Below are 16,059 nucleotides of genomic sequence, written 5' to 3'. Positions count from 1 at the left end.
AAAAGTTCGCTAATTCTGTAAGTATCATATTAAATTCAGTGGGAAAAACTTGCTTTATGTCCTATAGAGACTTGGCAAGGTATGCCTACATCTTTGGACTACCAATTTTACTTTTGAAGCATTTAACTGTTTCATTTGTTTTCGAAACTCTGTTTCATTTGTTAGTAGGATTTTCTTGCCCTTATTCTCTTACATGAGTACCGGGTACAAGATTTCCTGCGCCCTTGATTTAATTTAATCATTTAATATCTTTCACTTAACTTTAATTGTTAAAGATCTCACAGGATAGGTACCAGTTGCCACGTTGTCCTGTTTCTGACATTCACTATTGAATATTCGTGTACCTTTATTTGCTAATTTCACCATGTTTCGTCTCCAAACTTTCCGTGCAAATCCAGCAGGTGAAATAGGAACTTTAAGTCGTGCCAAGAGGACTGAATTACAAACTCTTGCACATGAGTATCAACTAGAAGTTCCCTACCAAGCCAACAAAAATGACCTACACAACCTGTTGCTGGATTACTATTTAGAGCAAGGTAAGATAGACTCTGAAACTCATGAAACTTACTATATTGCAGATAAAACTGATTTGGCAACGCTGAAACTCAAACTAGAGCTGGCCAAGATTGAACGTGAGCAGCAAAGGGAAGCCCTCGAACAACAAGAACGAGCTGCTGCCATACGGAGGGAAGAACAAGAACGCGGACTCGCCCTCCAGGAACGTGAGGTTGCACTACTCCAGGAGCGGGAACGAGTACAGCTTGAAACCAAACGACGCGAGTTGGAGATGCAACGCGAACATGACAAACAACAAGCGACTCTGGCTCTAGAGTGTCGTCAACGTGAAATCGCCTTGGAAACTTCACACTTCACTCAACGCCAGCAAGCTACTGCCAATCTTCCCGTCAGTTTTAATATATCACATGCAAGTAAGTTAATGCCATCCTTTGTAGAAGCAGAAGTTGATGTGTTTTTCACCACCTTTGAAACCCTTGCTAATCAACTCAGTTGGCCTGTCGACCAATGGGCCACACTTCTCAGAGTCCATCTTACAGGTAGAGCTGCAGTCACACTCAGTACTTTGGCGTCTGAGAATGACTACTACACTCTGAAACAAGCAGTGTTGGACGCCTACCTACTTTCCACAGAAAGTTATAGAAGGAAATTCCGTGACCACCTGAAGGCAAGTACCACTACCTTCCTCGAGTTTGCTAACACGAAACGGAGGTATTTCATGAAATGGCTGGAAGCAGCACATGTCTCTACTTTTACAGAACTCGTCAACCTGATGCTTGTTGAAGAATTCTTGAGACGTGTGCCGCCTCCTGTCCGCCTCTACTTAGCAGATAAAGAAGAAACCGACTACCTGAAGTGTGCTAAGTCGGCTGACACTTACAGCCTCATCCACCGGCTGACACCTGAACCATCCTCCAGTAAGAAGTCGTGGTACAGTTACGAGAAGGTGAGCCCCGATCAAGCTGGTTCACAACTGTACTGCAAGTATTGTAGACTCTATGGACATACCATAGACAAGTGTGGTAAGTCTCAATACAAGGGAACCACTGACCAACAAAGACCCAAACCAACTCCTCCTAAGTCCGGTAAGCCTGTGATGAATGTTGGTGTTAATGTTAATGATCTTTCTCTTTTCAGTAACCACCTGTATACTGGAACTGTCTCTGCCAACGGTTCAAATCCGGAGGGACGTTTCAAATTGAAGATCTTGAGGGACACAGCGGCTCTACAATCGATCATCTTGAAGTCGGCTGTGCCCAACATAGTCTACACCGGGGAAACAGTCTTCATCACTGACCTCACTGCTACCACTCCATACCCTCTCGCCAGAGTCCACCTGGATTGTCCCTACGTGAACAGAGAAGTCCAAGTCGCCGTCAGGGAAAAGCCTTTTCCCATGCCTGGAGTGCAACTTCTCCTAGGCAACGACTTGGCAGAAGACCTGCAACCGACCAACCTGATCGTCATGGACAAACCCCAGGTGTGTAACTCTGTGCCAATAAATCCTATTCTTGAGTATGTTCCAGCAGAGGTTCAAGAGTGATGAAGTTTCTCCTCCGGTTCTCGTGACCACCCGTGCACAAGCCGCACGTCCACAGCCAGCTGACTCTACTGCTACCGCTGTCCCTCAAGACCCTCAGAAACTACCCCCGCATCTGACCAAGTTGGAGTTCCGTAAGTTGCAGAGGGAAGATCTTACTTTAACACCATTGTTTTTCCAGGCTGAGACTCAACCCGACAGTATTCCTGGGTTCTTCCTAGAGAACGACTTGCTCTACCGCAGATATAGACCCAGTAAACTGAAGGAGGAGGACGATTGGGCCAACATCGAACAACTAGTGATTCCCACCAGCCTGCGGCCCACTATTCTACACATGGCCCACGGAGCATTCTCCCACTACGGCTTCAACAAGACTTACCATGGGATTCGTCAAGACTACTACTGGCCAGGTATGGTAAACAACGTCAAACAATACGTAAAACAGTGTCATACATGTCAGATGGCAGGCAAACCGAACGTCTCCATTCCCAGAGCCCCACTGATTCCCATACAGGTGCCTGCGGAACCTTTCCACAGACTCATAATAGACTGTGTTGGTCCTTTACCTCGGACCAGTTCAGGTAACGCCTACATCCTAACCATCCTGTGTCCTACCACCAGATTTCCCATAGCAGTTCCAGTGAAGAACATCACGGCTGCTACGGTTATCAAACATCTATTGAAGATCTTCACTCAATACGGATTTCCCAGGGAGATTCAAAGTGACTGTGGCACCAACTTCACCAGTGATCTCTTCAAAAGGACACTGGAGGAGTTCAACATCAAACAGGTATTGTCCAGCCCCTATCATCCTGCTTCACAGGGTTCTCTTGAACGTAGTCATCAGACCATCAAAGCACTCTTGAAAAAGTTTTGTAGTGAAACCTCAAAGGATTGGGATAAGCAGATTGACCTAATAATGTGTATTTTCAGAAGTCTCCCCAATGAGTCCCTAGGAGTATCTCCTTATGAGATGCTCTACGGCCGTAAGTGCCGTACTCCCCTTAAGGCTTTCAAAGACTCTCTCAGAGATGCCACCTTCAGTGAGCATCAGAATGTGCCCCAGTTTCTTCAAAACCTTCAACACATTCTAGAGAGAGTCCACCGCTTTGCCCATGATAATCTATTGAAAGCCCAGGTGAGAATGAAGACTCATTACGACCAGACCAGCAAAGTAAGAAAATTCAAGCCGGGAGACTTCGTCCTTGCCTATTTTCCTATCCCAGGTTCACCTTTACAAAACAGGTTTTCAGGACCCTACTGCGTCAAAGAGTGCAGGAATAATAACAATTATGTGATAGAGACTCCAGATAGGCGGCGGAAGACCCAGCTGTGCCACGTCAACCTCCTGAAGCAATATAATGGTACTCCTCCCACTGTCTTGATTAACTATTCCACATTCACAGAACCCTACATCCACAGTGAGACCTTCCCAGCTTCTCCCGAAAGCACTGACAAGGAGTCGGCGCTTTTTAATTCCGAAATCCTTAATGATCTTCCCAAATGCTTTCAGGATAATAATCGTGCTCCTATGCCCTCTTCTAATTCCACTCTCACCTCGTCAGATAAGCCCTTCATCCTCCATGTCGACGCCAATGGTACCGACGATGGTGGTGTCGTGATGCAGCAACGAGGCGAGAAGAATACACCTGTCAGCGACTACTGCTACAAGGAACGACGGAACAATTGGCAAGGAGCTACTCTTCCTCATCCTGAAGCTTCAGCACTTCACTCCACCCCTGAAAAGTGCTCGGTCCACCATCAACACGGACCACACCACCCTACACCTCCTGCAGCACGCCCCCTTCTCATCTCAACGTCTTCTACTATGGGCTTGCTAACTGCAGAAATTCAACCTGGAGACACGCTATACCAAGAGTCTGACAACATCTTAGCCCCTGATCTCTCCAGAGTTTATGAAGTAGAAGCGACTCCATCCATTACTCCACCACATAACGACGTACTTCTTCCAGAACCGCAGGCTTCGGGGGAGAGTTGTGACGATAATCTCCTTCAAGAGATTGAGCCTGCTCTTCCCTCCACAATTACGTCGTTGTGGTTATATAAAACGACTATGGAAGACATGTCCAACAACGACAACAACACCAGCAAGGCTTGCCAGGGTGAGCAAAAACGTATGCAGCCAGCCACCTGTTCGAACCCAAACCACCAAACTACATGTTGATCGCTGCCGGCTCCGCTGATTGGTCGCCGGTCTGGCTGCACCTGCACTCGCCCCCCCATACTACTTGATGTCTGGGGTCGCCCCAACCTCGGACTTCAGAATGTTCAGTGCTCTCGTTGTCACCACTCCTCCCGGCTAGACGCTAGCGTGTACTGAGAGAAGTGGTGGCTTTAAGCCAATATTCCAGCTCCTCCCATTTACTTTTGTATTGCACTTCTTGTTATTTTGCCTTAACGTAACTTTTCATTGTGTCATCTAATTATTCTTATTATTTTGATTGATTTTATTATAAGAATTTGTTTGTGCATTTTATTCATGTTTTGATTTAATTAACGATATTAAAATTTCATTGTTAAAGTTTACTTGTGTTTTGTGTGTCTTCTCCTTACCTTACCACAGACGAAGTTCCAGTTTTTTCTATTTTTTTTTATAACTATGTGACGAGGCCATACCCCTAGCCTTAAACAGCCGAACACCAACGCGTTACCGTCACAATATATATACATATATACATATATATATATATATATATACATTGTATATATGTATATATATATATATATATATATATATATATATGTCGTACCTAGTAGCCAGAACTCACTTCTCAGCCTACTATTCAAGGCCCGATTTGCCTAATAAGCCAAGTTTTCCTGAATTAATATATTTACTATAATTTTTTTCTTATGAAATGATAAAGCTACCCTTTTCACTATGTATGAGGTCAATTTTTTTTTATTGGAGTTAAAATTAACGTAGATATATGACCGAACCTAACCAACCCTGCCTAACCTAACCTAACCTATATATATAGGTAAGGTTAGGTTAGGTAGCCAAAAAAAGCTAGGTTAGGTTAGGTTAGGTAGGTTAGGTCGACGAAAAAACATTAATTCATGAAAACTTGGTTTATTAGGCAAATCGGGCCTTGCATAGTAGGCTGAGAAGTGAGTTCTGGCTACTAGGTACGACATATATATATATATATATATATATATATATATGTCGTACCTAGTAGCCAGAACGCACTTCTCAGCCTACTATGCAAGGCCCGATTTGCCTAATAAGCCAAGTTTTCATGAATTAATTGTTTTTCGACAACCTAACCTACCTAACCTAACCTAACCTACCTAACCTAACCTAACTTTGTCGGCTACCTAACCTAACCTATAAAGATAGGTTAGGTTAGGTTAGGTAGGGTTGGTTAGGTTTGGCCATATATCTACATTAATTTTAACTCCAATAAAAAAAACATTGACCTCATACATATTGAAATGGGTAGCTTTATCATTTCATAAGAAAAACATTAGAGAAAATATATTAATTCAGGAAAACTTGGCTTATTAGGCAAATCGGGCCATACATAGTAGGCTGAGAAGTGCGTTCTGGCTACTAGGTACGACATATATATATATATATATATATATATATATATATATGTCGTACCTAATAGCCAGAACGCACTTCTCAGCCTACTATTCAAGGCCCGATTTGCCTAATAAGCCAAGTTTTCATGAATTAATGTTTTTTCGTCTACCTAACCTACCTAACCTAACCTAACCTAGCTTTTTTTGGCTACCTAACCTAACCTTACCTATAAATATAGGTTAGGTTAGGTTAGGTAGGGTTGGTTAGGTTCGGTCATATATCTACGTTAATTTTAACTCCAATCAAAAAAAATTGACCTCATACATAGAGAAAAGGGTTGCTTTATCATTTCATAAGAAAAAAATTATAGTAAATATATTTATTCAGGAAAACTTGGCTTATTAGGCAAATCGGGCCTTGAATGGTAGGCTGAGAAGTGAGTTCTGGCTACTAGGTACGACATATATATATATATATATATATATATATATATAATGTCGTACCTAATAGCCAGAACGCACTTCTCAGCCTACTATTCAAGGCCCGATTTGCCTAATAAGCCAAGTTTTCATGAATTAATGTTTTTTCGTCTACCTAACCTACCGAACCTAACCTAACCTAGCTTTTTTTGGCTACCTAACCTAACCTTACCTATAAATATAGGTTAGGTTAGGTTAGGTAGGGTTGGTTAGGTTCGGTCATATATCTACGTTAATTTTAACTCCAATAAAAAAAAATTGACCTCATACATAGAGAAAAGGGTTGCTTTATCATTTCATAAGAAAAAAATTATAGTAAATATATTAATTCATGAAAACTTGGCTTATTAGGCAAATCGGGCCTTGAATAGTAGGCTGAGAAGTGAGTTCTGGCTACTAGGTACGACATATATATATATATATATTCTGTGTTGGCATCGATATGTTCTTGTCTTGTCCTTACTCTCATGGTGGGTAGAGTAAATAGATCCGTGATTTGGGTGTTCATGGTAGGTCGCTCTATTCTTATGTGAATTGCCTCAAGAATTTGTATTTTGCCTCAAGAATCTTGAGGCAATTCACATAAGAATAGAGCGACCTACCATGAACACCCAAATCACGGAACTATTTACTCTACCCACCATGAGAGTAAGGACAAGACAAGAACATATCGATGCCAACACAGAAGACAATGTCCAACATAACAGGCCAATTATATATATATATATATATATATATATATATATATATGTCGTACCTAGTAGCCAGAACTCACTTCTCAGCCTACTATTCAAGGCCCCATTTGCCTAATAAGCCAAGTTTTCCTGAATTAATATATTTACTATAATTTTTTTTCTTATGAAATGATAAAGCAACCCTTTTCTCTATGTATGAGGTCAATTTTTTTTTATTGGAGTTAAAATTAACGTAGATATATGACCGAACCTAACCAACCCTACCTAACCTAACCTAACCTATATTTATAGGTAAGGTTAGGTTAGGTAGCCAAAAAAAGCTAGGTTAGGTTAGGTTAGGTTGGTTAGGTAGACGAAAAAACATTAATTCATGAAAACTTGGCTTATTAGGCAAATCGGGCCTTGAATAGTAGGCTGAGAAGTGCGTTCTGGCTATTAGGTACGACATATATATATATATATATATATATATATATATATATATATATATGTATATATATATATATGTGTCGTACCTAGTAGCCAGAACGCACGTCTCGGCCTACTATTCAAGGCCCGATTTGCCTAATAAGCCAAGTTTTCCTGAATTAATATATTTTCTCTAATTTTTTTCTTATGAAATGATAAAGTTACCCATTTCATTATGTATTAGATAAATTTTTTTTATTGGAGTTAAAATTAACGTAGATATATGACCGAACCTAACCAACCCTACCTAACCTAACCTAACCTATCTTTATAGGTTAGGTTGGGTTAGGTAGCCGAAAAAGTTAGGTTAGGTTAGGTTAGGTAGGTTAGATAGTCGAAAAACAATTAATTCATGAAAACTTAGCTTATTAGGCAAATCGGGCCTTGCATAGTAGGCTGAGAAGTGAGTTCTGGCTACTAGGTACGACATATATATATATATATATATATATATATATATATATATATATATATATATATATATATATATATATAGGTACGACATATATATATTTATATATATAGGTACGACATATATATATATATATATATATATATATATATATATATATATATATATATATATATATATATATATATATATACTCGGCCTGATTTACTGATTTACTCGGTCTCATTTGCATACTCGACCTACTATGCAAGGCCCGATTTGCCTCATAAACCAAGTTTTCCATGTATTTAAATATTTTTCTAATTTTTTTCTTATGAAATGATAAAGCTATCTATTTCATTACGTATGAGTGAAATAGATCACTACATCATTCTTTTCTTTCCTCTTCTTTTTTCCTCTCTGTCACTCTCTCTCTCTTCTTCTCTCTCCCTTTTCTTCTTATGTCTCTTCTCTCTCATTTTCTTCTCCTTCTATTTTCCTTCTTCTCTATCTTCCTTCATCCTCTTTCTCACTCTCTCTTCTCTCTCTTTCTTCTTTATTTCTCTCTCTCTCTCTCTCTCTCTCTCTCTCTCTCTCTCTCTCTCTCTCTCTCTCTCTCTCTCTCTCTCTCTCTCTCTCTCTCTCTCTCTCTCTGTCCTTCTTCTTCCCTCTCTCTTAATTCTTCTTCTTCTTCGTTCTCTCTCATTCTCTCTCTCTCTATTTCTCCTTCTTCTCTGTCTGTCTGTCTGTCTCTCTCTCTCTCTCTCTCTCTCTCTCTCTCTCTCTCTCTCTCTCTCTCTCTCTCTCTCTCTCTCTCTCTCTCTCTCTCTCTTTCACTTCTCTCTCCTCTTTCTCTCCCCCTCTCTCTCTCTCTCTCTCTCGTCTCTCTCTCTCTTTCCTTCTCATCTTTCTCTCTCCCTTACCCTCTATTTCTCTCTCCTTCTTCTCTCTCTCTCTCTCTTTCTCTCTTCTGCTTCTCTTTTTTTCTTCTTGTCTATCTTATCTCTCTCTCTTCTTTTTTCCATACCTTCTCCCTTACTCTTCTATTACTCTCTTTTATTTTTTTTCTCTATCTCTTCTTCTCTCTCTGTTGTCTTTTTATCACCATCTTCTTTCTCTCTCTTTTCCATCTATCTTTTCTTCTTTCCTCTCTCTATCTTCCCTCTGTCTTCTTTTTTTTTCTCTCTCTCTCTCTCTCTCTCTCTCTCTCTCTCTCTCTCTCTCTCTCTCTCTCTCTCTCTCTCTCTCTCTCTCTCTCTCTCTCTCTCTCTCTCTCTCTCTCTCTCTCTCTCTCTCTCTCTCTCCTTCTCTCTCTCTCTCTTCTTTCTCTCTCTTTCTCATTTCTATTTTTCTCTACTCTGTCTCTGTCTCTCTCTCTCTCTTTTCACTTTCTTCGTCTCTATCTCTTTCTCTCTCTGTCCTTCTTCTTATCTGTCTCTATCTTCTTCCTCTCTCTCTCTTCTTCTTCTCTCTTTCTCTTCTTTTTATCTCTATCTTCTCTCTCTTTCTCTTCTCTGTCGTTTCTTCTTCTCCCTCTCCCTCTTCTTCTCCTTCTCTTCTCTCTTTATTTCCTCTCTCACTTCTTTTTCTCTCTCTTTTCCTTCTTCTTCTTCTTCTCTCTCTCTCTCTCTCTGTCCTATTCTCTATCCTTTCTTCTTCTTCTCTCTATTTCTCCTTCTTCTTTCTGTCTCTCTTTCTCTCTCTTCTCTCATTCTCGCACTTCACTCTCTCTCTCTCCAATCTATCTTCTCTCTCTCTCTCTCTCCTATCTATCTTCTCTCTCTCTCTCTCTCTTTCTCTCTCTCTCTCTTTTCACTTTCTTCGTCTCTATCTCTTTCTCTTTCTGTCCTTCTTCTTCTTATCTGTCTCTATCTTCTCCCTCTCTCTCTCTCTCTCTCTTCTTCTCTCTCTTTCTCTTCTTTTTATCTCTATTTTCTCTCTCATTCTCTTCTCTGTCGTTTCTTCTTCTCCCTCTCCCGCTTCTTCTCTTTCTCTTCTTTCTTTTCTCTTCTTCTCTCTTCATTTCCTCTCTCGCTTCTTCTCTTTCACTTCTCTCTTTTCTCTTCTTCTCTCTTCATTTCCTCTCTCACTTCTCTCTTTCTTTTCTTTATTCTTCTTCTTCTCTCTCTCTCTCTCTCTCTTTCTCTCTGTCCTATTCTCTATCCTTTCTTCTTCTTCTTCTCCCTCTCTTTCTTTCTCTCTCTATTTCTCCTTCTTCTTTCTGTCTCTCTTTCTCTCTCTTCTCTCTTACTCGCACTTCACTCTCTCTCTCTCCTATCTATATCCTATCTCTCTCTCCTATCTATCTTCTCTCTCTCTCTCTTTCCTATCTATCTTCTCTCTCTCTCCCCCCTATCTATTCTCTCTCTCTCTCTCTCTCTCTCTCTCTCTCTCTCTCTCTCTCTCTCTCTCTCTCTCTCTCTCTCTCTCTCTCTCTCTCTCTCTCTCTCTCTCTCTCTCTCTCTCTCTCCCCCTCCTTCCACTTTCTTCGTTCTTCTTCTTCTCCTTCTTCTTCTCTGTCTCTATCTTCTCCCTCTCTCTTTCTTTCTCTTCTTTTTATCTCTCTCTTCTGTCTCTTTCTTTTCTTCTCCCTTCCCTTCTTTCTCTTTTCTTCTTCTCCCTCTCTCTCTTCTTCTCTTTCTCTTCTCTCTCTTCTCTTCTTCTCTCTTTATTTTTTTTCTCTCTCTTTTCCTTCTCTCTCTCTCTCTCTCTCTCTCTCTCTCTCTCTCTCTCTCTCTCTCTCTCTCTCTCTCTCTCTCTCTCTCTCTCTCTTTCTCTTTCTCTCTCTGTCCTATTCTCTTTCCTTCTTCTTCTTCTTTTTCTTCTTCTCTCTATCTCTATCTCTTTCTCTCTCTCTCTCTCATGTTTTATTAAAACGATATGACCTCACCTTACCTTACGGATAACTTTACTGGCCATCCAGGCAGTATACTATAGACCTAGACTAAAATATATCTAGCAACGTGCAGTATGGCGACATCAACGCCACCTGTTGAGTGAGGAATGGTGATAGCAATGTCATCTATGGAAATGCACTCCAACTCCAAGTCTTTTAGGCGTGACGAAGACAATGTATCGGTTGGCAGAGGTATGGCATGGTCACTGCCCTCTGTGGAATGCTCCTGATCATAATTGATTTTGGTGGGGGTCGATGACAATGCCCTCTGTTGAGGGAGACGTCGATATATTGTGTGCACCCAATCATATTTTATGTTCCCCGACGAAAGGCTTTCATCCTTTGTTATCCTTGTGTACTTACTGTCTTGCTAATAAGGTTTATGTTCACAGAAGTAATAAGGAAGGACTCTGTGGCACTAGAAGTCAGTTCACTCAAAGCAGTCCACAACTCCTGATTTGTTCCAGCGAAGACAAGTAGCTGCCGTTGGTAGAGACAGTGTATTGTCTATTAAGTGTTATTGATTGGACCAACGTTCCCGGGATAGGCCAAGTTGAGTTACAAGACGACAATAGTGGTCGTCTGTTGAGAAGTTCTGCTAGCGTGTTGCTGGATACTTCTGTTAGGGTGTTGGTAGAGATCCCAGTACATGCTGGAGAGACGAAGTGGGGGTGTTTTGGACATCATGACGTTATGGGTGTAGGACTGGGCCATGTGGGGTTGAGTAGGATGAACTCGCTGGTGTGAGGACTATTGACCGTGGATGACGTATAATAGAAGATAAAGTGGACTCACCGGGATAGAAGAAGACTGCAATTTTTTATAGACAATTTATCATTTGTGTACTGTGCGAAAGTGACACTCGCAGTGCACTTATGTGTATATATAGTGATTATATAGAAGATATTATATTGGTGAGGGTGCTGATTACTATTGTTTAACCCAATTTTCCTTCACAATTACTTGCTACTGCCAGTTCTTGATAACTTACTATTTACTTGAGGTGGGATCAATGTAGAAGAGGCAATAAGCCCATAAGCAGTGACTTAGATAAGAAACATGGTTACTGGCTCAGTAAGGCCGTAACATGTAGTGAGCAAGAAGCAGCTTACACCATCAGTGAAATTTAGATTCAGGTTTGAGTAGCAATATTTGCAAATTTGCCAATTATTAAAAAATCGGGAGGGAAATAAACATGGAAAAAGTCTCACTATCACTTCAAGTCGATCTTAATAGGGTTTTGAAAAGTTCAAAAGATTGGCAGTTGCAGTTTAATGCTGACAAATGTAAAGTTTTGAGGATAGGTAATGATGATAGTTACAAGATACGAGCTAGATTGTGTTGAGATTGCGAAAGGGATCTGGGAGTTTTGATTAGTAAAAATTTAAAATCCAAAAATAAATGCATAAAGGTTCGTTATAAGGCTAATAGGACACTGGGATTTATTGGGCGAAGATTTAGTAACAAGACACCTGGTGTTTTTCTTCAGCTACATCTTGCTCTGGTTAGGCCTCATTTAGATTATGCAGTTCAGTTCTGGTCGCCGTACTATAGAACAGCTATAAATTCCCAAGAATGCCTCCAGCGTAGAATGACCCTAAAAAAAATTAAGTTAATCCTCTAAATTAGAAACTTGTCATATGAAGAAAGATTAACCAAGCTTAAATTACATCCTGTAGAAAGGCGAAGAATTAGGGGTGACATGATAGAGGTGTACAAGTAGATGAATGGGCATAACAAAGGGGAAATTACTATGGTATTAAAAGTATCAATACAAGACAGATCACGAAACAATGGGTATAAATTGGATAAGTTTAGATTTAGAAAAAACATGAGTAAATACTGGTTCGGTAAAAGGGTTGTTGATTTATGGCACCAATTATGGCGTAACATGGTAGAAGTGGGGTCCATCGATTTTTTCAAACGTGGATTATACATGTATATGAGTGGGATTAGGTGGTTATAAATAGGAGATGCATCGTACAGGGCAATAGGACTTCTGCAGTTACTTTTACTCTTATGTTCTTATCGGTGTGTATAACCATGTTTTATTCTCATTCATCACTTTGCATGGGCGACTTGGAAATGAGGGAGGCAGTGTATCTCCCTCCCTGTATGAGCCCACGGAGATAGTAAGTTTAGTTAGGAGAGCAGAGTTAAGTGAGTTCACTTACGTGAGTCAAATTAAGTGATAACTTACTGAGGAAGTTGAAGAAGACACATTGTTGTGTGTTGCAGTAGACAGCACACAGGATGATGGACTGAGCAGAGTAGTTGTGTGTGTTGAGGTAGCAGTTGCCAGGGTAGTTGTACAGCTTATAGATGGCCTCGGGTGTCACCCACACCCAAACCAACGCCCACACCAGCACCAACTTCCCCAGCGTTCCCATGACAGCAGCTTAACAACCTGTTGAAGATAGAGAGGATATAATTTAACAGACCACATGTCTAGGTACAGCTTTAGATGCCCATAATCTGAACTTCTTTCAGGAGGACTAGTAAATGGTCCTGTCCTTAGAGAATGTACATGGATAGGGTTCTGGGAGTTCTTCTACTCTCCGAAGCCTAGCTCGAGACTAGGTTTCACTTGTAAGAGCTTGGTCCAACAGTTTGTTCAGTTTGTTGCTTGGAGCGGCCTGTTGTCTGGGTATCACTGAAACGCAGTTTCAAGTCGTTTTATATATATTATATATATATATATATATATATATATATATATATATATATATATATATATATATATATATATATATATATATATATATATATATATATATATACATATATATATGTATATATATATGTATATATATATATGTGAACAAGCCTGAATGGGCCCCAGGACAATATGCAACTGAAAACTCACACCCCAGAAGTGACTCGAATCCATACTCCCAGGAGCAACGCAACTGGTATGTACAAGACGCCTTAATCCACTTGACCATCACGACCGGACATAATGAGGTGATAGCCTCATCAGTTGCATATTGTCCTGGGGACCATTCAGGCTTGTTCGCATTTGTGTTCCTCACGTGTGCCCCAAAGAATGAGGTGATTTGGTAAAATGCTATGCCCAAGATTACTTTCCGAGTGCCGGCGGTGGGGTGGTTCAAATAGCCTCGGCTATCACCTCATTATGTCCAGTCGTGATGGTCAAGTGGATTAAGGCGTCTTGTACATACCAGTTGCGTTGCTCCTGGGAGTATGGGTTCGAGTCACTTCTGGGGTGTGAGTTTTCAGTTGCATATTGCCATGGGGACCATTCAGGCTTGTTCGCATTTGTGTTCCTCACGTGTGCCCCAAAGAATGAGGTGATTTGGTAAAATGCTATGCCCAAGATTACTATCCGAGTGCCGGCGGTGGGGTGGTTCAAATAGCCTCGGCTATCACCTCATTATGTCCGGTCGTGATGGTCAAGTGGATTAAGGCATCTTGTACATACCAGTTGCGTTGCTCCTGGGAGTATGGGTTCGAGTTACTTCTGGGGTGTGAGTTTTCAGTTGCATATTGTCATGGGGACCATTCAGGCTTGTTCGCATTTGTGTTCCTCACGTGTGCCCCAAAGAATGAGGTGATTTGGTAAAATGCTATGCCCAAGATTACTATCCGAGTGCCGGCGGTGGGGTGGTTCAAATAGCCTCGGCTATCACCTCATTATGTTCGGTCGTGATGGTCAAGTGGATTAAGGCGTCTTGTACATACCAGTTGCGTTGCTCCTGGGAGTATGGGTTCGAGTCACTTCTGGGGTGTCAGTTTTCAGGTGCATATTGTCCTGGGGACCATTCAGGCTTGTTCGCATTTGTGTTCCTCACGTGTGCTCCTCACGTTTGTGTTCCTCACGTGAATTAAGGCGTCTTGTACATACCAGTTGCGTTGCTCCTGGGAGTATGGGTTCGAGTCACTTCTGGGGTGTGAGTTTTCAGGTGCATATTGTCCTGGGGACCATTCAGGCTTGTTCGCATTTGTGTTCCTCAAAGAATGAGGTGATTTGGTAAAATGCTATGCCCAAGATTACTATCCGAGTGCCGGCGGTGGGGTGGTTCAAATAGCCTCGGCTATCACCTCATTATGTCCGGTCGTGATGGTCAAGTGGATTTAGGCGTCTTGTACATACCAGTTGCGTTGCTCCTGGGAGTATGGGTTCGAGTCACTTCTGGGGTGTGAGTTTTCAGTTATATATATATATATATATATATATATATATATGTCGTACCTAGTAGCCAGAACTCACTTTTTGGCCTACTATTCAAGGCCCGATTTGCCTAATAAGCCAAGTTTTCCTGAATTAATATATTTTTTCTAATTTTTTTCCTATGAAATGATAAAGCTACCCATTTCATTATGTATGAGGTCATTTTTTTTTATTGGAGTTAAAATTAACGTAGATATATGACCGAACATAACCAATCCTACCTAACCTAACCTAACCTATCTTTATAGGTTAGGTTTGGTTAGGTAGCCGAAAAAGTTAGGTTAGGTTAGGTTAGGTAGGTTAGGTAGTCGAAAAACAAATAATTCATGAAAACTTGGCTTATTAGGCAAATCGGGCATTGCATAGTAGGCTGAGAAGTGCGTTCTGGCTACTAGGTACGACATATATATATATATATATATATATATATATATATATATATATATATATATATATATATATATATATATATATATATATATATATATATATATATATGTGTGTATACTGGCAGCAGGTTTTCTTTCAAACATGTTTCATTGAATATGACCGCATATTCTGTATTTATTATTTTCTGGTTTAGGGCTTCTATCCCTCTAACTATTTTCTTAGCATCAGGGCTAAATTGGAATAGGAGTTCTCCAAAACTCATTTTCGTACTTTTAAGGTGAAGAAAAGAAGTGATTTACTATAGAGTGTATTACACTTATTTATATAATTTGCACGACGTTTCGAACCTCCATGGTTCATTCTCAAGTGAACAATCTTACAATACTAGTTGATTTTATACCCGCATTAGGTCAGGTGATAATACAATGAAGGTGAAAAACATGGGGGGATACATAAGGGATAAACATAGGGGCTGCAGAAGGCTTATTGGCCCATACGAGGCATCTCCTATCTAAACACAAAGATTAATCCAGTGTAATTGGCCTGTTATGTTGGACATTGTCTTCTGTGTTGGCATCGATATGTTCTTGTCTTGTCCTTACTCTCATGGTGGGTAGAGTAAATAGTTCCGTGATTTGGGTGTTCATGGTAGGTCGCTCTATTCTTATGTGAATTGCCTCAAGAATTTGTAATCTTCTTGCATCTTGGGTTTTGTCTATTATACAGGTATTCTTGTTCAACATTTCTCTTGTTAGGGTGATGTCATGGGCTTGTCTCATGTCTGGAGGAGGCCAGTGTTGACGGGACCTCATTAAGAAGGACTGACGGGACCAGTATTAAGAAGACCTCGTCTTGGCAACTTGTGAAAGACAGGGGTCTTAAGAAGACCTTGGCAAAACCGACAACTAATAGCCTACACCTAAGGACTTTTAACGCATTTGA

The 16,059-nt window shown here is 40.6% G+C and overlaps 1 protein-coding gene across 1 annotated transcript in view; it reads right to left on the bottom strand.

The window, feature by feature from the left end:
• Positions 1 to 12,925, bottom strand: part of LOC138361124 (mucin-2-like) — a 41,942-nt gene extending 29,017 nt beyond the window's left edge. Inside the window, exon 1 of the mRNA XM_069320564.1 lies at positions 12,736 to 12,925. Within this exon, the coding sequence (XP_069176665.1) occupies positions 12,736 to 12,925 (190 nt within the window). The remainder of the gene's footprint in view (positions 1 to 12,735) is intronic.
• Between the last annotated feature and the right edge of the window lie 3,134 nt (positions 12,926 to 16,059).

This window comes from Procambarus clarkii, unplaced genomic scaffold, assembly GCF_040958095.1.
Source record: "Procambarus clarkii isolate CNS0578487 unplaced genomic scaffold, FALCON_Pclarkii_2.0 HiC_scaffold_186, whole genome shotgun sequence".
NCBI classification, from domain to species: Eukaryota; Metazoa; Arthropoda; class Malacostraca; order Decapoda; family Cambaridae; genus Procambarus; species Procambarus clarkii.
The sequence above is the reverse complement of the archived record's forward strand: the minus strand, read 5'-3'. Positions and strand labels throughout refer to the sequence as shown.